Raw genomic sequence first — 27,817 nt, forward strand, 5'->3', positions numbered from 1 at the left:
AGGTGGTCCCAGGGTTCTTTCAGCAACTCACTGATGTTGGTATCAATAGACTGGGTCAGCGTCTCTGCTGATCTTCAGGGACTTTTACCTGTTGATCATAGATGGCTGCTGTAGCCATCACATCTTCACACAACTGTACTCAAGGCCAGAAAAAAAGGAGTGGGAGATTTCCCCTATTATTACGGTAGAAAAAATTCCCAGTAACCTTCTAGCAAAATCCCCCTAATTTCTCATTGGAGAGAAGTGGGCCATGTAGCCAAGCTAGCTCTAAATGTCTGGGTGACTGGCCAGGGAGGATGACATTGCTGTTAGTGTCTCGTTTCAGTCAGGGCACATCTCAGGATGAAGCACTTTGGAGTCTTGAGTGTAGCTGGAAGCTGTTAGGAAGACAGAAGGCAATGGCTCTATAGAGTAAGCAACAGCACTGCTACATTGTCTCCAATCCTTTCTGCTGCGAATAATTCTCAAAATGCTTCCAGCTTCTTATCTCCATGTCTTGTAACACTTCCTGCCTTGTTTTATCAGTTAGGATTGCAAACCCAGTTCATGGTGGCTTTGTTTACTCACATACAGTGAACCGGAGGAACGTGAGTACTGGCATCATTGCAGTTGTTCACTGATGTTGGGCTCCATATCTGTGATCCTCATGGTTGCAAAGTAGCTGCTGCAACTCCAAGTTTTACATCTTCATACAAGGCAGGAAGATGAAGGGAAGTGTGCTGAAATCCGCATCAATCTCTTTCATCAGGGAAGCAAGAAATTTCCCCCCAAATCCTCTCCGCAGACTTCAGTACAAGTCTCATTGGCCAAAAGCCTCTGACATGACCACCGCCCAATGTCAGACCTTTTGATGAGACAAAGTTGGTATTTCTGGCCACTGTCCTGAAGACAGCCAGAGAAGGAATGGCTGGTGGGCCAGCCAGGGCATCCACACCTCTCCTTCTGTAGCTTCCGTCTCCTTTGGACTGACAGCTCTCTGAGAGCAGGGATTTGCCTTGTCTGTGTTCGTGAATTAGAGTCAATTACACAGGAGTGATGTGATAAGTAAACAGGGTGGTATGTGCTGAGCACCAGCCCTAATGAGCCTGCAGAGTGGCTGTCACTGTCATGAATAATGAGCATCTTAAGCCCCCACATGACCCATCATGTGTCTCAAACATGTTCAATGCTCAATCTGTGTTTGTCTAATGGAGGCTGAGAGCACATGAGGTGGGTTTTCACTCCTTTCTCCCTGCGTTCCAAGGTCTCATAAGCACATCTAGGAGTGTAAGGAAACTGTACATTTCACCGGGAACCTTCACAGCTGCAGGAGGACCTCATTTGTGAGGCAACAGCCCATCAGAAGCAAAGGAAGAGTACGGGTGCATTACCAGCTCGGCCACCCTCATGAACTGAAGGCTCGGGCAGGTTATTCTACTTCTCCAGGCTTCAGATTCCCTGATGCAGGTGAAAGCTAATGACTTGAACCTCTTCCAGTTGTGGTGATTAAATGACAGATAATGTGACAACTGCCTGGCCCAGCCTAGTGCCCAATCAATGCTTCTTTTTAAGACTAGTTCATCTTCTGAAGAACCCATGGACCAGGTAAGACCTGTACAATTGTCCCCTTTGTGAGAGGGGGTGGAGGTTAGGAAAGCCAGAGACTACATGCGCAGAGTTACAGAGCTGGTAGGGATGAGAGATGACCCAGTTCAACATACTGTGGAAGAAGGAATAGGAGAGAGGACAGCAGTCACTGGCCTATGGTCACCCAGCTCGTAGACTGTGGGCTGGAGGCAGGCCCCCCGCTCCTCACTCAGTCCCACCGACTCCTGAGGTTGAGTATGCATTTGAGGTGGACTGGATTCCAGTTATATTTATCCTCTAAATTAGACAGGGTCAGCCAACCCTTTCCGTAAGGAAAGAAAGTAAATGTTTTAGACGTTGTAGGCCTAATGTGGCCTCTATTATATATTCTTGCTTTTTTTTTTTGATTTGTTTGTTCTTTGTTTTTTACAACACCTTAAAATGTGAAAAAACATTTGTGGCTTGTAAGTTGTACCAAAAAATAGCTGTGGGCTGGATTTGGCTGGCAGGCATGGTTTGCCACCTCCACACAAACACGTCCTGGTGCCCCAGGTGTCTGTGGAGCTTCCCTTGCTTCTTCCATCCTCTGAGGAAAGCCTGACAGTGTCTACTGTGACTTGTCTCACATGGCTGCATTCCACACCTGTTCTAGAAGCCGGGTGGGGGCGGACGGCCTGGGAGAGGCAGGCGGCTGCACACGCCATGGAGGCGCTGGGCGCAGTGCTGTCCTGTCCCGTGTGCATGGAGCCGTTTACACCCCCGGTGCTGCTCTTCACCTGCTCCCGCAACTTCTGCAAACAGTGCCTGGAGCTGACCTTGATGTGCCAGAACTGCACCCATGGCAACGGACAGTTCTGCTGCCCAGTGTGTAGGAAAGTAAGAGAGGTTTGGGGCCCTTCTGCTACTGAGATAGCAGACTTCTTTCTGGTCATCACTTCTTGGATCTATTCCATAACAGAACTAGGGATATTTGGCCTGCAGAATGAAGACTGGCTGGCCAGAACTCACATTTCTGGTGGGTTATCAGGGGGTGGGCAGGGAGCAGGCTTAGAAGACATGGTGGGACCCAGGGCAGGAGCTACAGGAAGACATGCATTGTGGTTTAATGTTAGAGAGAAGGTTCTAACAGAACCACCAAGAGATAAAATATGCCAGTTTTCACTTATTCGGTATGTGCTGGGGTAGGGGGACATTTATCAGCACCTGCCAGGGTCCTTGTCACTGTGCCAGGACCCCAGGGATGCAGAGATGAGTGAGGAGCATCCTTGCAGGAGCCAGTGGCCCTGTGTACAGTGAGAGGTCCCACAGTGGAGACACAAAAGGCTGCAGAGGAGGTGACAGCTGGGGAGAGTCTACAGAGCAGGGCAGACAAAGAGAGGATAGCAGATGCCAAGGGCCAAGAAAGGGGCCTGCAGCCGAGATGTTTAGAGCTGCTTAGTAGATAAGAAGCCTTCAGTGTGGGATTGTGGGAGATATCAGGGCATTTAGGGCATCCACCAGGAGGGCAGGTTAGGACATATTGAAGTAGGTCTTACAAGTCATGCAAAAGGCTTTGCATTCTGTCCTGTAAGCAATGGGGGCCGGGAGAAATGTCTAACCTGGAAAGGGTCATACAGCATTGGCGGTGAAAGTGCACCATTGTCTACATTACGTACTCTCATGGAAACTTTTTGTACAATGACTTGTGTAAAGTCTCTCTCCCCACCTGGGACATAAGAACTGTGACTGGTGTTTCTCCAGGTCCTTTGGGTATTTGTGGAAGGAAGGAAGGAAGGGAGGAAGGAAGGAAGAAAATATAAAACAAATAGATTTCAGGAAGAGGGAACTTATATAGGAATCTCTGTCAGTAGGAACAGAGGGTGGGCCGATTGGAGAGACAGGTGCTGGCTCTCCAATGGTAACCAACTGAATATGGAGGCGGGGGTGCCAATGAGGAGGCTGTGTGTGTGTGTGTGTGTGTGTGTGTGTGTGTGTGTGTGTGTGTGTAGGGTTGGGGGACAGCAGTTCAAAAGCAGCAGATGCTTAGATCTATTTATGTTTTTCAACCTGAAATTTTCACTTATTTGTACATTTATTTAAAAATCATATCAAAATAACATACAGACAAGGTTAAGAGGGCAAACCCTAGAAAAGTGTTAATAATGAAAAGCCACACTCTCTGCCCACTCCAGTCCCACTCCCCAGAAGCAGCCTCTTCTAACTTTTTCTAGATGGTTCTTCCCATGGTTACCTTCATACCTCAAAATACTGTGCTAATTCAGCTTGTTTCTTTACCATCAGTTGTGGCCACTACTGGCGTTCATTTCCTCTGATGGCTGAGTATTTAGACCACAGCTCCTCCCCCACCCCCAGGGGGCTTCATCACTACCTTTAGTGTCTAGAGTGTGATTTTTAAGTAACACACTTAAACCTCTGCTTCTTGTCCCAGCGACTAGAGACAGCAGAACCCTCTGACCACCCACTCTGTGGGTGAGGATGCTCTCCAGCTTCCCCCACTCCAGGTGCAGACACGAGACCCTCAAACTCTGAGAGAATTGCAAAGAGCACAGGAAGTGTGCTGGCGGCTTTTGTTGAGCTTGGATTGTGCAGAAAAGACAACTGGGTCCAAGAAGTATTTAAATTGCCTGGTTGGAAATCAGCGGACGGAGCTAGCATATTGGTTGTTTGGCATCTATTCCCCTCTCTAGCATATAAACCCCTGAGGGTAGGGCCAGGTGTGTCTGTCCTGTTCACTATCACATTCCCAGCATGGTAGGTGCTTAATAAAAGTTTATTAAACAAATGGAATTTAAGGTTGTTGCCAGATGGGTGGACTGCTATGTTAACTCAGGGTGGCATATGGCCTTGTCTTTTTTCCTTGTGTTTTTAAATGTAGGTTTTATAATTATTCAGGTATGATGAGACCAACAGATCAGGGGACGACTGCCATTGAAAAATAGTTCGTAACTCATAGATCCCAAGAGGGGCCATGCCACATCACAGGTGGCCACATGTGGAAATCCGGGTGGGTCAGGAAACAGGGAGATGGGGGAAATGTGGACAAGAAAGACCTTTGTTGTGGTTTCTGCAGGAAGGAACGGGTGAAGTAGAGTGAGAAGGCTTAGGATTGGCCAGTTTGAATAATTTCAGTGGCCTCTGGGACAGGTAGGGCTGCCCCTAGATGTCTAGTACCCAGCCCTGGATGATTAGGGCAGGGGGGTAGGGGAATAGCAAATATAAAGGAGGTGGTTGGGTGTGGACCCCAGATTTATTGGTTTGCATGTGAAAGGCATGCTCCCAGGTGGATCCTTTACTGTCTCTAAGAATTGGCTAGCCAATGGGAGGGGCCATCCCAGGATCCAGGTGCCAGAACATCAGAACACAGTAAATAAAATACATGTTTAATACACTTTGGTCTTCAATGCCTAATTTAGGCATCTTCTTGAGACTCCAGTCCTGCTCTCCTCCATCACCCCCAGGGAGACTTAGTCCTGCCTTCTTTGTGCTCCCCTGTACATCCAACAACACAGTCCTCTGTGAGGGTCTGTTTTCCCACTGGGCTGGGCTTCTCCAGGAGACAGAGCAGGTACTAACCAAGACTCACGGGGTGAAAGAAGGCAGGTTCCTGTTTCATCTGATGGAGTTTGTGGCGACTGTCTCTGCCGATGGTGCACATACTAGCCCAGGTGAGAGGGCTTTGGAGCAGGAAGAGTTATTCTGCAGGGGCGAGGAGTCTTCACAGTCATTTCCTTCTGAAAGACCGGTCAGCGCTCGCTCAGGCCAGTGGCCTGTTCTCTCTTGCCACTCGCTGCTGTTTATGTGCAGGAAGGGAGGTGTCTCATCCTTCCCCATGATGATGTCACAGCTGATGATGGGAATTTGCCACAAGCTCATGCCAGCTCTGTGTTTTAGGTCATTTATCTGAGGGGGAGGGGAACAAATGGATTGCAGAGGAACATCCTGGCTGAAAACATACTGGAGAAGTTTAAGGAAGAACTTGAGATGTTTCACACCAAGGAACAAAATCAGCTTGCTCAGACATGTGAAAAGCATGGAGAAAGTGTGAATCTGGTATTCAATTACACCTTTAGGGGGCTTCCCTGGTGGCGCAGTGGTTGAGAATCTGCCTGCCAATGAAGGGGACACGGGTTCGTGCCCCAGTCCGGGAAGATCCCACATGCCACGGGGCAACTGGGCCCGTGAGCCACAACTACTGAGCCTGCGTGTCTGGAGCCTGTGCTCCGCAAGAAGAGAGGCCACGACAGTGAGAGGCCCGCGCACCGTGATGAAGAGTGGCCCCCGCTCACCAGAACTAGAGAAAGTCCTCGCACAGAAACGAAGACCCAATACAACCAAAAATAAATAAATTAAAATAAATAAATTTTTAAAAAATTACACTTTTAGTTTTATTTTATTCTTGCCTAGCTACCCAATCTTCCAGATTACTCGGCAACCTTATGGTTGAAATTGGATATTTGCTCAGGAGTATAGTAGAGGATTACTTTCCAAATAAATGCACATACCAACGCTGACTTCATACTTCATTCTTAGTACTGGAGTCCAGGTTTGGGGGTGTGTGTGTTGTTCAGCCATGCAACCCATGGCAAGATTTAAGGGACCACAGATAGGCTCAAATAGTTACAACGAAGTTGCATTATATTTAGATTTATGAGACTTTAGCTACCTTTGATTACCCCAGAGAGAGAGGGTGGGGTAAGATGGGACCAGTGATTCTGCCATTCCTCCTGTTGGTTACACATGTCTATTTGGAGAGCTGAGTATGATTCCGATGTTTAACCTTCAGCATGAGTTTTTCATACAATACGTCATATGAACTCTTTATTGTGCTCTGTATTATGCTGTACACATTGTACATTTATACACACGTCTACAGTGTGATTTATACAAAACCATGTGTACTGTACTCTAATTCCATATTCCCTAGCTAAGCGATTTTCATGGGTAATTTGACACATGTAATCTTCCCCTTTGGTACTGACTTTAGGATGATCCCCATGTCAGATATAACTCAGATATGAATCAGATATAACACCACTTCAGTTTTCATTCTTCACTGTCGACAAAGCCCTTTCACAACCTCGAGCCCATTTGATTCTCCCAACAAACCTGGACGGGTAGGATGAGGCAGAGTTTCCATGTTTCACAGACTGTGTAGCACCAACCACCAGGTTTAGGTTGCTTTGGTAACGGTCAGGGATGAACTAAATCGGTGATTTCCTTGGAGAAGGTCAAAAGTATCCCCGAGTCTTCATAAACTGGCTCTAGCTTGAAGCTCTGCAGCCAAATCCTAAAGCATAGATGTGGCTCCAAAAGAGGGCTTCGTAGCTCCAGGGGCCCCCAGCACTTCAGTGCAGAATATCAAGGATCTGTCCTCACAGGGTAGGGTTTCTCTGCAAGTCTTCACCCTCAGCCAATCTACTGGGCTGTTCCAAGCTCCACCAGACCCTGCTCTCTTCCTTCTAGCCGCCCCTCCTCCTGCAAGGACATAAGAGGCATGCTTGGAGCAGGCTAGCTCAAGCCACTAAGAGGACTCAAGAGAATAGGATGTGATTTGGTATTCCTGTTGGACTCTGGCTTTAAAAATCTGTTCCACTTATCACAAATTCTCAATGGTTCTGTCTCATCCTCAGCAGTTACCTCCTCTTCCAAAATTCCAAGAAAGAGTTTTCATTCCAAGGCGCCCTTTAGCTGAGTGAAGAGGCAAAGGGGCCAGCAGGGCAGTGAGGGTCCTCCTCAATCCCTTTCATCTAAATAGGCCCAGTTTGGGGAATTCACTGGCGGTCCAGTGGTTAGGACTCCACGCTTCGACTGCAGGGGGCACGGGTTCTATCCCTGGTCAAGGAACTAAGATCCCACATGCTGGGCAGCATGTTACATGCATCATGGTATTTAATCCTCACAAGGCAGTGGCTTGGCCAGGTGGAAAAGGCTTTGCTCCTGGAGTCAGAAAGCCCTCATCTTTTTTTTTGGTGTGGGGGGGTGTGCCACGCGGCTTGCAGGATCTTAGTTCCCTGAGCAGGGATCAAGTCCGGGCTCCAGCAGTGAAAGTGCTGAGTCCTAACCACTAGACTGCCAGGGAATTCCCAGAAAGCCCTCATCTTCTAATCCCAGTGCTCTCCTTTCCTAGTAGTGTGTCCTTGGGCAAGTCACCTAACAACTTGGAGCCTTCTCAGCTTTCTCGGGTATAAAATGTACGCAATACTATCCAAGTCAAAAGATCATTGTGAGGAGTCCGTGTAATACCAGATGCGGTATGTGCTTACTAAATTACAATTCAAGCATCCTAGTACTACCCTCATCTCTCTCCTCCAGGTGCCAGGGCCTCCTGTGTAACTGACTCTTGATACCTTCTTAAGAATACATTCAGAATGTCACCAGCCTGAGGTATGGCAGGTCCTGAGTGTGTCGGGCTGGAACAAGAAGGGAAATAAGTACCATCTTATGACAGACTTTTCTTCTGTCAATCAGATGTGCCTAAGTGATGAAGAACCAATATGTGGAATATGCAAGCTCTTTGGGGACCACGAGTCTCACCCAGTAGCCAAGATTTCTGATGCCTATGCAGAGAGGAAAGTGAGCTTTACTAAGGATATTCAGCTGGTACTGCAGAAATCTGAGAGCGCAGCACAGGCAGTGCAGGTATGGCTCATATGGCTCGTGTCCTTTCTCCAAGTAAACAGCAGGGCAATGCTTGGTTTCAGTTCAAACAGTTGCTGTTCTCTTGAGGGCACTAGACGGACAAAGGGGGTGTTTAAATATGAAGGGGAAATTCTCTAGAGACTGACTTTCCTTAAGTGTGTCCTGAAACGTGTGTCAAGTTTTGAAATGTGCACCTTGAGAAATGGTTGAATTCTGATTGCTTTAAGGGCCTCCAAGATGATAATTTAATGGTTATTTCACCCTCTTTTAAGATGACTAAGTAAGATGTATCCTAGCTTCTATGGCTTGTTTTCCTTATTTCATGACTTTTTCCCCACAAAATATAGGTTTTAGAAATTAATCTCTGGATACATTTTTCAAGAGAACAAAAATTTTTAAGTCACACACACACACACACACACACACACACACACACACACACCCAAGACTAGATAGTCTTTCAGAAACAAATTCTAGTTCTAGTGGTAAGATTTCAGCTCTTGTAGAGAAGGAGCATCTGCAGAATGGCCAGGGCAGAGACCCTTAGGGACTGATCTCTGGGCCACACTAGCCACCTAACAGTTGGTATCACAGGTTATGTTCTCTGGAAGCAGAAGCTGAGACACAGTTTGGGGTAAAAGATATCCAAGATTGACATCTGTAAGAGGAAGGAGGAAGAAATAGATGAAACAGAAGGGAAGGCAAACTACACCACAGGACTGACAAGCAGCTCCTGATCCAGTGAGGAATCTGGAGCCAGATTTGCCCATCAGTGTACCCCACATTGGGCTGAAATGGCCAGGCTATTATAGGTCTTCTTGCTCAGCCACCAAATGTGGGCTGCTGTGGGAAGGGCACAGCAACCCCGAAGGATCTGACAGCTGGCGGCTGGTCATACCTTGGCAGGCAGCAAGTCCTCTCTGGAAAGGGGGGATCTGGGCAGAATATCTGTGTCTACCACAACTGACTTTTGTAGATCTTCTTCTAAATACCAAACATTTGCTAAAATTTCATTTATTATTTCCTTATTTGTCCAAGGTAGAGTAACAAAGTCTGAATTTACCCTCCCTTCTGGAAAAATAAGACAAAAATATATGAAACAACAGTTTTTAAGACACTGGACCTCAGGCAATAAAAGATACTCATCTCTGAGAGACAGGATATAAACAAGGTTAGCTCTACAATTGCCCCAGCTTATTGCCTTGAGAGAGTTTCAAGTCTGAGGGACAGAAAGGAGGGAACTGAAGCAAAGCCTGGCAGATTTCTTGAGTTCAGGAGATGGAGCTGAGACTCTGGGGAGGTCAAGGCATTTCAAGTGCACATGACAGAGTCTACAGAAGACAGGACTGCACAGAGAGAGAGAATCCAGAGATCTGGGTTAAGAGTCCCCTGTGAGTATTCAACAGACTTGAATAGGTCAGCAGTTGTCTGTGAGGACATTACCTCAGGCCAGGGAAGGAGCCATAGGAAAGGACTGAGGGAACAGTGCCTGGAGCTTAACCAGGATCAGAACAATGCCTGTTCCCACGAATGAGACTGGAAAATCTCATAAATCATGAGGCAGTGGGATGAGAACTCAAGAAGTCTTAGTCCCAGACTGGGCACTGCTCCAGACTCACCAAACAAATAATGAAAGCAAGCACTAAAAGATCATTCTTTCCAAGTAACTGAACAGTACTTCAAAACAAATATTAAGATTCATAGGAATAAAAAAAATCCAACATCAAACAAGGTAAAATTCACAATTCTGGCATCCAAAGATCACCAGGCAGGCAAAGACGCAGGAAAATAGGACCCATAATGAAAACAATAATAAATCAATCAAAATCAAACCAAAACTGAGACAGATGTTAGAATTAGCAGACAAATATGTATTAAAAATTAGCACAATTGTATTCCATATTTCAAAAAGTTAGAGACATGGAAGATATAAAAAAAGATTCAAATTGAATTTCTAGAGATGAAAACTACAATGTCATAAAAAATATACTGGAGGGATTAATAGCAGGTTAGACACTGAGAAGAAAAGCTTTGTGAACTTGAAGACATAGCAATAGAAACTACTCAAGGGTTTCCCTGGTGGTGCAGTGGTTGAGAATCCGCCTGCCAATGCAGGGGACACAGGTTCGAGCCCTGGTCAGGGAAGATCCCACATGCAGCAGAGCAACTAAGCCTGTGCACCACAACTACTGAGCCTGTGCTCTAGAGCCTATGAGGCACAACTACTCAGCCCACGCACCACAACTACCGAAGCCCACTTGCCTAGAGCCTGTGCTCTGCAACAAGAGAAGCCACCACAGTGAGAAGCCTGTGCACCACAACGAAGAGTAGCCCCTGTTCGCCACAACTAGAGAAAGCCCATGTGCAGCAACGAAGACCCAGTGCAGCCTAAAAGAAATAAATTTATTTAAAGAAAAGGAAAAGTAACTACTCAAAATGAAACACAGATAGGAATGAGAATTTTTAAAAAACAGAATTAGTTAGCTGTGGGGAATTCCCTGGCAGTCCAGTGGTTAGAACTCAGTGTTTTCACTGCCAAGGCCAGGTTCAATCCTTGGTCAGGGAACTAAGATCATGCAAGCCACATGGCAAGGCCAAAAAAAAAAAAAAAAAAAAGAATTAGTTAGCTATGGAACAACTTCAAGTGTCCCAATATATGGGTAATTGGAGTCCCTGAAGGAAATGACAGAGTGAGGAAGGGGCAGGAAAAGTATTTTAAAAAATAATGGCCAGGGCTTCCCTGGTGGCACAGTGGTTGAGAGTCCGCCTGCCGATGCAGGGGACACGGGTTTGTGCCCCAGTCCGGGAAGATCCCACATGCCGCGGAGCGGCTGGGCCCGTGAGCCATGGCTGCTGAGCCTGCGCGTTCAGAGCCTGTGCTCCGCAATGGGAGAGGCCATAACAGTGAGAGGCCCAAGTACCACAAAAAAAAAAAAAAAAAAAATGGCCAAAAATTATCCAAACTTGATGAATATTATAAACCCACATCCAAGAAATTTGACAAACACCAAGCACAATAAACATGACTAAAACTATACCAAAGCACATCATAGTCAAATTGCTGAAACCAGTGGTAAAGAGTGTATGTTAAGCAGCCAGAGCGGAAAAAAAAGGCATGTTACATACAGAAGAACAAAAATAAAGATGACATCTGATTTCTTGCTGGAAACAATACATGCAGGGAGACAGTGGAGAAAAATCTTTAAAATATGAATTTAGGGGCTTCCCTGGTGGCGCAGTGGTTGAGAATCTGCCTGCCAATGCAGGGGACACAGGTTTGAGCCCTGGTCTGGGAAGATCCCACATGCCGCGGAGCAACTGGGCCCGTGAGCCACAGCTACTGAGCCTGCGCATCTGGAGCCTGTGCTCCGCAACAAGAGAGGCTGCGATAGTGAGAGGCCCACGCACCGCGATGAAGAGTGGCCCCCACTCGCCGCAACTAGAGAAAGCCCTCGCACAGAAATGAAGACCCAGCACAGCCAAAAATAAATAAATAAATAAATAAATTTATTTATTTATTTTAAAAATATGAATTTTAAAGCAGTCAACCTAGAATTCTGTATCTAGTGAAAATATCTTCAAAAATGAAGGCAAAATACAAACTGTTTCAGACATACAAAGCTGAAAGAATTCATAACCAGCAGACTCGCACTATAAGAAATGTTAAAGGAAGTCCTTCAGGCAGAAGGAAAATCTGGATCTACACAAAAGAATAAAGAGCACCAGAAATGGTAATGAAAAACGTAACTATGTAAGATTGTTTTCATATTATTTAAATCTTTCAAAAGATAACTCACTGCTTTTAAAATAATAATATATTGTGAGGTTTACAACATATAAAAGTAAAATACATGACAATAATACCATGAAGCCTATGAGAGGCAAAATGGAAGTACAGTATTATAAGGTTTTTTTTAAAAATTTATTTATTTTATTTATTTATTTTTGGCTGTGTTTGGTCTTTGTTGCTGTGTGCCGGCTTTCTCTAGTTGTGGCGAGCGGGGGCCACACTTCATTGTGGTGCGTGGGCTTCTCATTGCGGTGGCTTCTCGTGTTGCAGAGCACAGGCTGTAGGCACGCAGGCTTCAGTAGTTGTGGCTTGTGGGCTCTAGAGCACAGGCTCAGTAGTTGTGGCGCACGGGATTAGTTACTCTGCAGCATGTGGGATCTATCTGGAGCAGGGCTCAAACCCGTGTCCCCTGCACTGGCAGGCGGATGCTTAACCACTGTGCCACCAGGGAAGCCCCTATTATAAGGGTTTTATACTATATGTGAAGTGGCATAACATTACTTGAAGTTAGACTGTGATAAGTTAAAGATGTGTGCTATAAGCCTTCAAACAACCACTAAAATAATAGTTACAGTTAATAAGCTAGCAACAGAGATAAAATGTAATTATAAAATATACACAATCTTAAAGAAGGCAGAAAAAGAGGAGGAAGGGAACAAAAAGAAGCTTGGGCAAATATAAATAAATAGCAAGATGATAAAACTCAACTCTAGTCATATCAATAATCACATTAAATGAAAATGGTCTAAACACTCCAATTAAGAAGGCTTTTGTCAGAATGAAACAAAATCAAGACCCAACTCTATGCTGCCTATGATAAATACACTTTAAGTACAAAGACACAAATAGGTTAAAAGTAAAAGAATGGAAAGAGACATGTCATGCTAGCATGAATCAAACGAAGCTAGAGTGGCTCTGTTAACATCAGGCAAAGAAGACTTCACTCCAATAGTATTACCAACGGGAAAGAAGTTCATTTCATTTTGATAAAGGGATCAGTTAATCAAGAGAATAATAACAGTCTGAAATGTTTATTCATCTAATAAGGAGGCTTCAAAACATATAAAGCAAAAACTGATAGAACTACCAGGAGAAATAGACAAATCTGTAATTTTCAATACCATTCTCTCAATAATTGATAGAACAAGTAGGCAGGAATTCAGCAATAAATAGTAGTCTTGAACATTATTAATCAGACCTGACTGACATTTATGGAACATTCTACCCAATGATAGCAGAACACATTCTCAAGTGCACACAGCTCACCAAGCTAGACCATAAAACAAGTCTCAATAAATTTAAAAGGATTCAGGGACTTCCCTGTTTGTCCAGTGGTTAGGACTCCGTGCTTTCATTGCAGGGGGCATGGGTTCAAGCCCTGATTGAGAAACTAAGATCCCTCAAACCATGCAGCATGCCCAGAAAAATAAATAAGTTTAAAAAAAAGGATTCAAATCATACAAAGTATGGATTCTGACCACAGTGGAATTAAATTAGAAATCAATAACATAAAGATTTTTGGAAACTCTCCAATTATTTGGAAACTAAAAAGCATATTCTAAATAACTCATAGATCAAAGAAGAAACAAAAAGGGAAATTAGAAGGTATTTTGCACTGGATGAAAATGAAAACAAAACATATCAGAATTATGGGGTGCCACTAAAGCAGCACTCAGTGGGAAATTTTAATTAGAAAAGAATAAAGATTTGAAATTAATGACCTCACCTTCCACCTTAAAAAAGTGCAAAAAATAAGAGCAAAGTAACCCAAGTAAGCAGAATAAAGGAAATAATAAAGACAAAAGCAGAAAATAATGAGATAGAAAACAAAAAAACAATACAGAAAAATCAATAAAACTAAAAACTAGTTCTTTGAGAAGATCATTTGAATTAAACTTCTAGCCAGACTTCTCAAGGAAAGAGAGAGAGAGAGAGAGGGAGAGAGAGGGAGAGAGGGAAAAAGGGAGAAAGGGAAGTGGGGAGAGGAGAGAGAGAGAGAGAACACAATTTACCAAAACCAGGAATGAGAGAGGTAACGTCACTACAAATGCTATAGATATTTAAAAGATAATATAATAAAGAGTCAGACTCCATGTTTGATGTTTGACTGCTCGCAGCTTTTAAGTCTCCATTTCCTTCCTTGCCTTCTGTTCCACATCCGGAAAAGCTGATAAGCAAGCCTAGGTGCTGCCTTCTTTGGCACCTGCGGGAGTTTAAACCACGTAAGCCAAGCCTCGCTGTGGGAACCTTCAGCACCTCATAACCACCATAAAAACTCCAAGCCAATCTAATCTGCGTTCCTTGCTCTCTCAAGCTATTTTCAGACCTGGTTGGAAGCTGCCCTGCTCTCCTCCAGAAAGCCTCATTATGTAAGTAATAGCCCCTTTTCATCACCTCTTGGTTTGTGTGGTATCATCATCAGTCTTTCTGTTTCTGAGGAGTGGCTCCAACAGATAGTAAGGGACTATTGTGAAAAAGTGTATGCCATTAAATTTGACAACTTAGATTAAATTGTGAAAGACACAAACTATCAAAGTTCTCCCAGAAGAAATAAGTTACAAGAATAGCCATTTTCTATTAAAGAAGTTAAATTTCTAGTTAAAAACTTTCCTACATTAAAAACTCTAAGCCTGAATAGGTCCATTGATGAATTTTACCAAACATTTAAGGAAGCAATACCAAATATACACAAACTTCCAGAAAACTGAAGAAATGGGAATTTGTCCCAACTCATTCTATAGGACCAGGATTACCCTGAAACCAAAACCAGGCAAAGAAAATTACAATATCCCTTATGAACATTGATACAAGAATCTTTTTAAAATTTTGCAAATCAAATCCAAAAATATATGAAAAGACTAATACATCATAACAAAAAGGGACTTATTCCCAGAATACACAGTTGGTTTAACATTCAAAAAAGTCAATATAATTTACTATAATAACAGAAGAAAAATGAAAAATCATATGATCTCAATAGACAGAGAAAAAAATTTTGAAAAAAAATTAACATCAATTTTATAAAACTCACCAATCTAGTAATATCTCAGATTATCTGGTTCTCAGACACTCACTGGGTGTCCAAAAACTTAATTTAATTCTGACACTATCTCTAGTTAGTGCAGACCCTGCAGGTTAAGGGCTGTCCCACTTCAGACACCAGTCAGAAGTCTGAAGTTGCCACGTGTACTTCTGACTCACTGGTTATAAACTGGGGGGCTCCTAAAACCCCCTCCTCAGGTTTGATAATTCACTAGAATGACCCAAAGACCTGAGGAAAACACTTACTATGTCCACCTCTTTATTATAAGCATACAACTCAGGAATAGCCAAATGGAAAAGATGCACAGGACAAGGTAAGGGCTGGGGGGTGGTTAGAGGGGTAGCTTCCATGACATCTCTGGGTGCCCCATCCTCCCAGCATATCAATGTGTTTACCAATCTGGAAGTTCCCTGAACCTTTTTTAAAGGTTGTTTGTTTGGTTGGTTGGTTGGTTAGTTGGCTGGTTTTTTTTTAAATTGAGGTTCCATTATTTAGGGCATGATTGATCAAATCATTGGCCATTGACGATTGAACTCAATCTCCAGTCCCTCTCCTCTCCCCAGAGGTTGAGGATGGGGCTGAAATTTCCAAACCTCTAATCAAGGTTTAGTCTCTCTGGCAACTAGGCCCCATCCTGAAACTATCTAGGGACCCACCAAGAGTCACCTAACTAGCATAATCTCAGATATGTTTGAAAGGGGTTTATTGTGAATTATAAGAGCTGCTCCTATCACTCAGGAAATTCCAAGAGCTTTAGGAGCTCTGTACCAGGAACCAGGGACAAAGACCATATATTTCCCATTATACCACAGACTAGAACATAATAAAAGGCATCTATGAAAACCTACAACCAACATCATGCTTAATCCTGAAACACTGAATGTTTTCCCTCCAAGATCAGGAACACCGAGAAATGTCGTTCTCATCACTGCTATTTAACAGAGCAGATCATGGAGGTTCTAACCAGTACAATTAGGCAAGAGAAACTAATATAAAAGCATCCAGATAGGAAAGGAAGAACAAAACTGTGTTTATTCATAGATAACATCACTTTCTCTATAAAAATTCTGATGAGCTTTACAAGCTATCAGAACTAATAAATGAGTTTAGCAATGTTGCAAGATATGAGATCAATATACAAAAATCAATTGTTTTTCCTAAATATTAGCAACAAACCACTGACAATTTTTAAAATTTAAATATCACTTACAATTGCATCAGAGATATAAAATGCTTTGTGGATATCTAAATCTTACCAGAGATGTGCGATATCTGTACCTGGACAACTATTAAATATTGCTTAGAGAAATTAAGAGGATCTAAATAAATGGAGAAATATATACTATTCATGCATGGGAAGACTTGTCATAGTTGAGATGTCAGTTCTCCCCAAGTATTTCTATAGATTTATTGCAATCACAATTAACATCCCAGCAGGCTGTTTTTTTTTTTTTTTTTTTTAATTGACTAGGTGATCCTAAAGCTCACGTGGAAAGGGAAGGGTTAGGGTTAGGGTTTGAAAACAAAGTGAACACTACCTGAATTCAAGAATTGTTCTAACTCTTTATTAATCAAAGGAGCATGGCATTGGCATAAAGATAGACAAATGAAACAGTGGAACAGAAATAAACCCGTACACATAGATACCTGACTTTTGACAAAGCTGCAAAGGCAATGCAGTGGAGAAAGAATAGCCTCTTCAACAAATGGTGCTGGAACAATTGAAAATCCATATGCGGCAACAACAACAACAAAAGGCAAAAAGGAAGGAAGGAAAAGAAAAAGAAAGTAAACTGCATCCATCCCTCACAACATGTGCAAAAATTAACCCTACATAGATAGTAGACCTATATATAACACCTAAAACTATACAGTCTGTAGAAGAAAACATAGGAGAAAAAGAATCTTTGTAAATACATATCTGATAAAAGATAAAGAATAAAGAATTCTCAAAACTCAACAGTAAGAAAACAACTCAATAAAAATAGGCAAAGTATTTGCACAGACTCTTCGCAGATGAGCTATACAGATGGCAAACAGCACATGAAAAGATTCTGAGCACCACTAGTCATTAGGGAAATACAAAGGAAAACCACAATGAGATACCACTACACACCTATTAGAAATGTTAGACCATGTCAAGTGTAGGTGAGGATGTGGAGGAACTAGAACTCTCATACACTGCTGCTGAGAATGTAAATGGTACAAACAGTTTGGAGAACTGTTTAGTAATTTTTTAAAAGGTTAAATAAATGATCCATTCACTCCACCTAGGTTTCAAATCCCAAGAGAAAAGAAAATATATATGCATACAAAAACTTGTACACACATGTTCATAGCAGTTACAGTTGTAATAGACAACAACTGGAAACAGCCCAAATGTCCAGATGAAAGGATGAACACATTGATACATACAATAATCCATGAAAGAATCTGAAAATTGCTGTGTTAAAGAAACTAAACCCTCTCCCCCCAAAAGAGTATGATTCCATTTATATAAGATTCTAGAAAAATGCAAACTAATATACATTTACAGAAAGAAGGTCAGTGATTGCTTGGGTAGGGGAGGTCAAGGACGGTCGTGAGGGAGGAAATTACAAAGGGACCCAAGGAAACTTGTGGGGGGGATGGATAAGTTCACTATCTTGAAAGTTATCAAATTGTATACTTTTCCCATGTCAATTATGTTTAATAAAGCTGTTTTAAGAACTTAAAGGATATTTTGAAAAGTTGGGTTTATTGAAAGTTAGTAAGCATCTGGCAGTATCAGTAAAGAAAGCATACACTTTTCTCATTCTTTCATTCTTTCGGGTGCCATTTGGATGCTAGACAACAGGTGTCAAATGGTGAGCAGGACAGAGGCTCTGTGCAATGAATGTATGCCCCTGCTGCTCACAAATGCTTTGGTTTGACCAGTAGATTTGTCAATCATTAGTATCCAGGTTCTGTCAAAGGAAAAGGATTGAGTTACACTGAAGTTCAATGGTGGTGAAGAACGAACACAAATAGTTTTGTGAGATACCCCCATGGTAGATGCTGAGTGGGAAGGCTCTGCTACAGGACACCCTCCTGATCTCATTCCTATGTTCACTTGAGAAAGCCACCTCACCATGGATTGGAGAATCCAAGTGTATTTTAAATGATATTCAGAGTTAAGCAAACTTGTTCTTTTGTGAACTTTGTGGGACTCGCTGTCCCTTTACAAAAAATAATTTTACTGCATCACCTATTCCTTTATATAAAGACAAAAATTCAAATGACTCATTCAACCTACTGAATAAGGTGTTGAAATCTGTTATTGATTTATTTGTTTAGTATTTGTGGCTCTGCTCTCTAAATAAAGCCTAAAATACTTAACAGAAAATACACAATTTTCCATTTATCTATCAGAAAATAGATCATTTCACAAGTGTAAAACAATCCACAGTTTGTAGCATTTTAATATTCCCTGTATGTTCTGGAAGTATAAAGTTTCTTGGAAGCTAAAGAACAACCAAACTAATGTTCAAAACTCAAAGGAAATACAAAGAAATATTTAAAATTTTAAAAGACCCAAGTGGGTGAAGGATACAAATGAGATCATTGGCCTGCTCTTTATTCATTTCTTTCTCTCTTGTCTGAGCCAACATCTCAGAAAACATTTGTTTCCATGGCCAGTAACACTTTCTTGATTGGAGTAAATTGAAATGGTCACTTGACCTCTGGGACCCCAGCCTTTCCTGGCTGTCCCAAGTTCTGCCACTAACTCCTGCTCAATGTTTTTCCACCTCTCTCAGAGTTTTTTCTCCAGCCCAGATGTCTGCCCTGAGCTCCAGGCCCACACTTACAATCCATTCCACCTCCCCAATTTGCCTACCTCTCCCATCTCTCCTGCCCATTCTCATCACCATTGGCCTGGACTCTCTAGTGGTTCTCACATGGGCTCCTCATGCCCACTCTGTCCCCACTAGTAGCCAGAATCATCCTCCAATATTTTAGATCATGCATTCTTTTGTTCAAAATCCCCAGCTGGTGAGGGGTGCATTATACTGTGAATAAATCCATTGCCTGGCCCCACCTGCCTCTCCGCCCTCCTTGATCCCACACTGAGCCAGGCTCCTGACTGCTCCTCAGACATCCTTGTTTCCATCTCAAGCTTCGTCCTCATGGCCCTTCTGGCTGGAAAAATCTCTCCCTCCGATGTGACCAATGCTTGACCATCATCCAGAGTTCAGACATCTCCAAGATGTCTTCCCAACCACCCAAAATCGAGAGCCACCTCCTCCCTCAGCCCTCTGCCCTACCCCTGATCCTGCTCTATCTTCCTTATCTTTCCTCAGAGCACTTGTCAGTACCATGAGATTCCATTGTATATTTATTATGTCTGTTTTTGTTGCCCTTGAGACTAGTCTAATGTGTCAAACAACACACCTAAACATATACTAGGCAGGCAACTCATGATGATGAAGGATGGCGGGCAAATCTATTTACCAGCTAAACTGGCAATTTAAAAACATGGTTTTGGGAACGGTGATTCAGGATGAATCTTCAGCTGGCGGAGAGTCACATTATCTCAAAGTTCTCTCGTAATGTTAGAATGTTTTTGTATTGTGCTATTGTGAACCATGGTGACATATATGAGACCTGTAGAAGCATATAGAATGGAAGAACCTCTCCTTTCTATGGAAGATCAATTTGTTAAGTGCCTACTGCGTGCTGGTCAGGTGCTAGGCACTATATATCCATCATCTCATTTAGTTCTCTTCAGCACCCATGGTCCCCTTTTCACAAGATATGGGATCTAAGGTACAGAACTATTCAGCTGTAAGAGCCAAAATTACACCTAGGGTTGGCCTGACCTCACCATCTGAGTGCTTTCCCCAACACTTTGTTCCTCCCCTGAGGGAAGACCTGATCACAAAGGTGATGCAGAGCTGAGGTTGACAGGATGAGGACAGGCCTGTCGGACAGGGAAAGGGCACTGTAGGTCATGGAGAGTCCAGAGTGAGAGATCTTGACTTTTTCTAACAATATCACAATGGGTGGGTTTGTGATTTCATTCCCCTAAAAATTATTCAGGTAACTCCTTCCATTTGGGTATTCTTTTAGTAAGGGTCTACATTTGATTGTAATAGAAACTCATGAGCAATGGCTCTTTAAAAAATGAGGGGTTCTGTTTTATTTTTACTAAATGAAATGCCCACAGGTAGGGAGTCGAGGCCACAAGCTTGGTGACCCCATGATGCTCCGCCCTCTTCTCTCAGCCCTGCAGTGTGTGCTGTTGTCAGCTCAAGGTCATGAGGAGCCTGCTCCATGTAGGCATTGACCCCGGGTCCCATCAGGAGAAAGGGGAAGGGTCAAGCCTTGTCTCAGAGGCATCTTCCCACTTTCAGGCAGCTTTCCCAGAAGCTGCACCCAACAACTCAGACTTCTGCTTCTGTTGCACACCTGGTCACCCCTAACTGCAAGGGAAGCAGGAAATGAGTAAGTATTTTTAGCTGCCCACACATTGCTGGCTGGAAGAATCAGCGTTCTTTGGTAGGAAAGAGTTGAAAAGTTGGTACTGGGCAGGCAGCCAGAAGTGTCCACCACCCCTAAGGAGTTCCTGGTTCAGGGAGGAGAGGAGGCAATGCCATGAACCAGGTGCCCAGGCCTGGACTCTGGGAGTCTTTCCTAAGAAATGTTCACGCTGCCTCCACAGGACATGAAGAAGCTCATCTGGGAGCTCTCCACCAGTGCCGCGGACGCGCTGGCCATGATCGCCACCATTGGAGACAGCCTGCTCAGGGGCATCAAATGCCGGATTGCCACCTTGAAAAGGCAGCTGGAGAGCGAGCACTCGTCCAAGTTGGAGAAGTTACAGCTGGTTGCCCGGGAACTTGAAGCCCCCCAACAGCTTTATCAGCAGATGAAGACGCTCCTGCAGCATCATGCTAATGCAGTACAATTTCTCCACGAGCATAAAAGGCTCAAGAGGGAGATGGTGAGACTCATGGAGGGCAGCATGTCCCCCCAGATCCCCATCAAGGACACTTTTTCCATCAGGCACTATTTTCAAGAACTCATTAGAGGAATAGACATCACTGCCTTTGTCCCCCCTGAGACTGACCAAGTGCTGGCCAGCGCAGCTGGGCTCCGAGAGGTCTGGCAGGCAGGCTGTGCCACGCAGGGCCGTCTGTCCCAACAAGTGCTTGAGGATATTTTGTGCAAGGCAGCGTCGGGCTCAGTGCCAAAACCAAATGAAGAGGCAAAGCTTCCTGGGAACCCATCTCATTCTTCCTCTCCTTCTTCCACTAGCATGTCCTTGGCACAGGGAAGTGAGGTTGGGTCTAGGGAATCAACTGTATAACGTAGTATTTTGGTCTCAAAATGTCAGCAACTTTTATCCTTTTGGCTGTAACGCGAAGGTTGCTAGCTTTTGCTTCTTGAAAAAACAAAAAGATTCTACATGGTGGTTTCTCTTAATTTGGGGTCTTGTGTTGCTAATTGATCATCCAAAGCTTTTTCTTTTCTTTATTTTTTTAATGGAAACCTGCTTTAAAAGCTAGTTGCTTGAAGCTCATGTAGGAGGCTTTGAATCCTGGGGGCTGCTGGCTTGGCTGTCAGGGTGGGTGGTGCAGGAGGTGAGCTCTTGGCACAACTGAACAGACAGCTTTGTGCTCTGATGACTTACGGTGCACTTTTAGCTCAGTTGAGCCTCAGATAGTAGAAAGCGCAATAGCAATGATTCCCCAGAAGTGAAACCTATGGCTAGCTCTGGACTGTGGCTTTTGTTCCTTTCCCATCACAATAACTACAATGTGTTGAGTGCTTAGGATACAAACACTACTAGGCATTGTTATGTTAATGAGTTAATTCCATTCTCAGAATAACTGAAAGAGACGAGAGTTATCACCTCCATTTTACAGGAGGAACCTCAGGGTCAGAGAATTTAAGAGCCCAAGATGACACAGTCATTGAGAGGGTGGATCATAATGCAAATCAAACTCCTCCTGGTGGAGGCCTAGCTTCTTCCAACCTACCCCAGAGTCTCTGAAGGCAGTACTGATCTAGATATATCTCCTTAAAGAACACTGCTACCATTCTTCAGGAAGGAGCTCACTCAATTCTAGCCGACCAGTTTTTGGTAAACATCCACCATAAAATCCACTGTTTATGGAATCCTTAGTAGCACCTGTTATGCACAAACTTTGCGTTTAATGCTTCACATAAATGACATTGTTGGAACCCACTCCACCTTAGGAGGTAAGCTGTAGAGTCCCCGTTATACAGCTGAAGAAACTGAGAAGGGTATCAGCGATTTGTCCAAAATCGCAGCGGGCAGAAATGTATCATTCTCAAGCCCATTCTCCTTCCTTCTACTTCACTGTTAGTCATGACTGTGCACTGGGGAAAGGGTGGAGTAGCCTCAGGGATGATAGGACCTAGACTCAGTTGCTGTCAGGACCCTGCCGCCCCCGGCACCCCCCAACCCCCGCCCCGGCCCCGCTTTGTCTCTGCTTCTCAATGCTTGCTTTGCTTCTTTCCTGTAGAATGACCCTCTTCTCCCTGTCATCACAGCTTGGGGGCTGGACTAGGGTTCTCTTCTCCCAGTGCCAGTTTAAGACATCCTCAAGGAAAGGACTCTGCATGGCCTAGAGCAAAATCCCATGGTCCAAGTGGGGCAGGAACAGTGCCCCAGAGCAGAGGCAGTGAGCACACAAACACAGATGACCATGGGAGCCAGGCTTGTAATAAAATTGAAGAGGACGAGAGGTGGGGGGAAGGTGGGGGCTGTGACAAATAGCAGAGCCCATGCTGGGCATAAAGAAAACATTGTCCTGTTGGAATGTAAGCTGAGTGTTCCAGTTTTTTTAAGAAAAGCAAGAAATCCAGACTTTTTAATGTTAAATGCCTTGATACTTTTGAATGCTCTCAGCTAATTAAAAATAGATTTAAAACATTGCATGGGCATCACAAAGCACTTCTGTGAACCAGATGTGACCCCCAGGCCATCACCAGTTTGCAAGCTCTGGCCGAGGTGGACAATGTAATAACAGGGGTGCTGGGGTGTTTGCCAAACCTGGGGCCTCCCTCCTTCTGCTGTGACTCCTTAGGCAGCAGCACTTCCTGGCACTTACACAGGAAAGCAGGAGGCCCCTGGATTCACGGGCAGTCAGAATGGGTGAGATCTGGGGAGGCACTGGCCAGACATCAACCTCCAAGATCATCGCGCTCCTCGTGCTCCGAGGTAAAACGTGGGTGCACTGAGGCAGGGCCCCAGGATTAAGGGGAAGATTAAAGATAAGGGTGTCTGCTGTGTAAAGCAGGGAGACCAAAAGGCAAATTGATTATCTGGACCCAGCATGCTGAGTGAGGGGCCGGAGGGAGCAGCTGCACAAAGAGCCCCAGTCTCATCTGGCGGGGGGGCAGTGATGGAGGGCGGGGTCAGAGGGAGTTGCAGGAGTGTATTTGCTTTGCTTGGGTAGTTTTTGTTGCAGGTAAACAAAGGTGGAGGGAGGGTTCTGTCCTGGGGCCTCAAGGACACTGGGCCTCTGGTCCTTTGGGGCTTGGCTACTTCGGGAACCCCAGCCAAGGAAGTCTGTGGGCCTTCTCAGGTCTCTAACCTCCTCCTCTTCCTGGCCCAGCCGGCTGTGCTCCCTCTGCTTTTCACACTGTCTGCTGGTCGAGGCCCTCACTACCTGGACTCCTGCTTCAGGAGTTCTTATTCTCTGAGCTCAGCCTCCACTGTGAACTGCCCTATTCTCTTTACTTTCAATTCTACACTTCAAGAGATATTAGAGCACCTACAATGTGCATAGGGCCCTGTTCTAGAGATGGGGACACAGCTGTGACTATCAGACAGGTTCTTGCTCTCTTGGAGGGAGAACAAGAAAACAAGCAAGGTGGGTTCAGAGAGTGCTAAAATGCTGAAGGTGTTATAAACATAGAGTGGTGAAATAGTGATGGTGGGGAGTTAGACTGGGTGGTCTGTCTGAGCAGGCCAGGTGTAAGGGCTATCTGAATGACCAGAACTGGCCAAGCGAAGATGGGGATGAGCATTCCAAGTGGCCTGAACAGCGGTGGGCACTGAACTCCCACAAGCATGGGGAGTGGAAAGGGAGGTTGAGGCCAGGCTGGGGGTGGGGTGAAGTATGGGGACAAGCTCGAACTTGAACCTAAGGATTACTGTGGGCTGGTCTGCATTGCCAGCAAGGTCGTCCTCTTGGTCCCGAGTGAGGATTCAAATGCAGCTCTTGCCACCTTTTCAAATAATGATTGTAAAGACAGCCGGGTTCTGTTTATTACTCAGCAGTTCCAAACCACACCCTACTATGATTTAATTGAACACGTTGTCTCTGTCCAAGGGTGTCCCCCTGGGACACAGGAGCTGGGACTTTCACCCATGTTTGCCCTATTCCAAAAGCGGTATGTTTTTTCCACAATATGTGCCCTCCATCTCCTAAGAATCCACAAGCAGAATGAGAGCACACTGCATGAACATGCCCACTTGGTCAAGCTAGCTTCCTATGGAAGTTTCCCCAAATTTTAGGGGCTTAAATAAGTCACATCTCTTTCAAGTTCAGGCTTCAGTGGAGAGCACCCTATGTTGCCAGCAGGGGACCAGGATTCTCTCCATGTGGTTTTCCACAACACTCCATTCTACCCAGGCAGCTGGAAATCATAAAGGGGGAGAGAAATAGCAAGCCCCTCCCTTGGAGGGCAGAACCCAGAAACCTCGCCCATGTTCCTGCTCACATATCAACAGCCAGCACTTAGTCACGTGGTTACATACTAGGGCACTCTACTTCTGCTGTCACCTAAAAACCTGGTTTCTGTTTACTACAGAAAAAAGAGACAGTGGATACTAGGGAACAGCTAACCTCTCTGGATAACTTTTACACTTATTTTTTTTCCTGATTATGAAAGCAATACACAGTTACTGCTAAGAAGTGTGTAAAGACAATAAAGGTCATGAGTAATTCCAGAGCTAACCGTTGTTTAAGATTTATGGGGTCATGTCATACACGTTGTTTTGTAACTTTATTTCTCTCTTAACAGTATAACCCTGATAATCTTCCTATACTGATAAATTTAGGTCTATATCACCATCATAGTTTTTCATGGCATGTTTAAGTGATGACCTATGATGACCCGGGAGATTGCTGTGATTTTTATTTATTTGATTGCTAATGAGGGTGAACACCTTTTCTCATCTATTGGCCATTTTTTTGCTTTTGTGAGCTGACAGTTTATATCTTTCGTTTATATATATATATATATATATATACTTTTTTTTTTTTTTTTTTTTTTTTTGCGGTACGCGGGCCTCTCACTGCTGTGGCCTCACCCGTTGCGGAGCACAGGCTCCGGACGCGCAGGCTCAGCGGCCATGGCTCACGGGCCCAGCCGCTCCGTGGCATGTGGGATCTTCCCGGACCGAGGCACGAACCCGTGTCCCCTGCATCGGCAGGCGGACTCTCAACCACTGCGCCACCAGGGAAGCCCTTTCGTTTATATTTTAATGGGCCATTCACTTTTTATCTTTTTAAAGGGGCCATTCACTCTTTAACTATTGATCTGAAAAAAAATCCACTTTATATAGTAAGGATTACATATTAGCAAACACTTATATAAGTGCTTTTATTACCAAGCACTGTTCTAAGAACTTGCAATATTTACTCATTTAATCCTTACAACAATTCTATAAGGTACATGCTGTTTTCATCCCCATTTTACAGATGAGAACCTGAGGCACAGAGAGAATAAGCGATCTGTGGGATGTGTAGCTGTGTAGTTGGAAAGAGGCAGAACTGGGGTTCAAACTGAGCAGCCTGGTTTCAGGTCCTTGCTCTTGACCACTAGACATTCCAGCTAATGTTTTGTTTGTTGTGTATTTTACAAAATTGTTTTTCCAATTTGTCATTTGTCTTTTAACTTTAAAGTTTTTTTTTTTTAAATTGGGTTTTCACTTATTCGGTCAAATCTATTAATCTTTTTCTTTATAGACTTCAGGGTCGTTTGGTTGGCCTTCAAGGGTAGAATATGAAGCACGAATTGGAAAGTAGAGGGTAATATATTTCACATATACTTTTTCAAACTTATTAAGAACTTTCAGGTGAATATGTGAAGAAAATGTGAGAAAAGTTCATAGTGCTATAGGGGCTCTGTTGTGTGGTAGAAGCCCATAGCACCTCTCAACTCAAATACTGAACAACATTCTAACTGGTCTCCTTGCTGCCCTTTCCTCCCACCTCGGCCTACATCATTGTACTGGTTCAATTTAACAGAATTTTTTACATTCCCAGACTACCACCCTTCTACTGTGCGAGGTACTGTGGACAGAGATGGTTGAGGATCCCACTCCTCTACAGCACAACTCCAGGCAGCCCAGTGGGCCTGCGCTCTCCTTTCTAACTACATCTTCCTTCCAGAAGTCCTAAATCATGCTAATCTTTCAGGCCCAAGCTTAACTTTTCCCTCCTCTAGTTTCTTGTTCACTTCAGCCCACAAAATAAACTCTCCAATTAACTCCTTTGGCATTGATTGCATGTATTAATACGAGTGTAGGATAGTGCCACCTGAGATCATAAATGTAAACGCACCAGGTAAACTGTACGTGCTGTTAAAAACAGTTCTGTTATCCATGAGAAAGCGTTTTTTGTTTTGTCTTTTTGTTTTTAAAATCTTGTGCACAAAGTAACAGCGAGTTATGACAAACAGTGAGGCCTAGGTGGTGGGGCTCCCATCCATAAGGAGACCTGAAAGGGTACCCAACCAGTGCTTTCCCGGGTCCTAGTTTGGGAAAGTCATAATAAGCATGGAGGAACGATGTTTTAGGTTAATATTAAAGTAGGAAAATTACGGATTGCTTTGAAAAGACAAGTATCTTCAAAACCTGGGGCAGCCGGCTGACACTACTCTTTCACCTACAGCTGGGTAAACTGAGGCAAACCGGGCGGGACTAAGACCTCAGGGGGCGGCTGAGGGGACCGTGCTTTCTGGGGCAAGAGGTACACGTTCCCAAAACCAGAGCGCAGCGCACAGCAGCCGGGCGCGATTTCGGCGGCCACGTGACGGCGCCAGTCCATCACAAGCAGAGGGCAGGACTCCGCACCGCCACTCTCCCAGTCGTCCAATAAGAGACAGGGAGCAGGCAAGGTGGGCGTGCCCCACCCGCCCCTCCTCCGAAGGCCGCCGAGCGCGGGGCGGGCCCAGCTGTCGCCCTCCAGTGGGGTCCCGGCCAGCCCTGCTCGGCCGAGGCAAAAGGGAGATGCAAACGTCAGTCAAAAGGCCCCGCCAATGAGTTCGCGCGCTGCTCTCGAGCCCGCCCCTGCGTCCGCCTCCCGCCGCCCGCGCTGCCTTCCCTCAAGCCGCCGCGGCCCGCCAACCCGCGCCTCCATCCGGGTCCTCGTGTGCGGGTCTCGGGTGGCGGCGGGTGCGAGGGCCGGGCCATCTCCGCGGAGGGCAGCGGCGGCGGCAGGCAGCGGCCTCCTCCGCGGGCCTGAGGTGGGTACAGAGGCGGGACGGCGAGCGCGGGCCTGCCGCCATTTTCCTTCTCTCGGACCCCCTGAGGCGGTGGGAGAAGGGGAGCGCTGCCTGCAGGTTAGTGGAAGCCTGGGGGCCGGAGCGAGCCGGGCGGGCAGGTTGCGAGCAGAGGTCGCGAGAGGCGGCAGTGTGGGCGGGGGATGGGCGCCGCGTGGCGCGGCCGGCCCCAACCCCCTCCGCTTCCCGCCCAGCGCCTCACGGGCGGGGGGGAGGGGTCATTCTTCACATTCTTCACCCCGCCCTTCCCCCCACTTCAATCAAACTTGGGCGGG

General features: G+C 44.9%; 1 protein-coding gene across 1 annotated transcript; it reads left to right on the forward strand.

Moving 5' to 3' along the window:
- Positions 1 to 2,268: 2,268 nt before the first annotated feature.
- Positions 2,269 to 27,505, forward strand: LOC307054878 (tripartite motif-containing protein 54-like; the record flags this gene model as incomplete). Its single annotated transcript, XM_079706743.1, has 6 exons — positions 2,269 to 2,442; positions 5,458 to 5,616; positions 8,035 to 8,205; positions 20,719 to 21,339; positions 23,008 to 23,247; positions 27,191 to 27,505. The coding sequence occupies 6 exons, from the start codon at positions 2,269 to 2,271 to the stop codon at positions 27,503 to 27,505; spliced, it is 1,680 nt and encodes a 559-aa protein (XP_079562869.1).
- Between the last annotated feature and the right edge of the window lie 312 nt (positions 27,506 to 27,817).

Source organism: Hyperoodon ampullatus, assembly GCF_949752795.1.
Source record: "Hyperoodon ampullatus genome assembly, chromosome: 6".
NCBI classification, from domain to species: Eukaryota; Metazoa; Chordata; class Mammalia; order Artiodactyla; family Ziphiidae; genus Hyperoodon; species Hyperoodon ampullatus.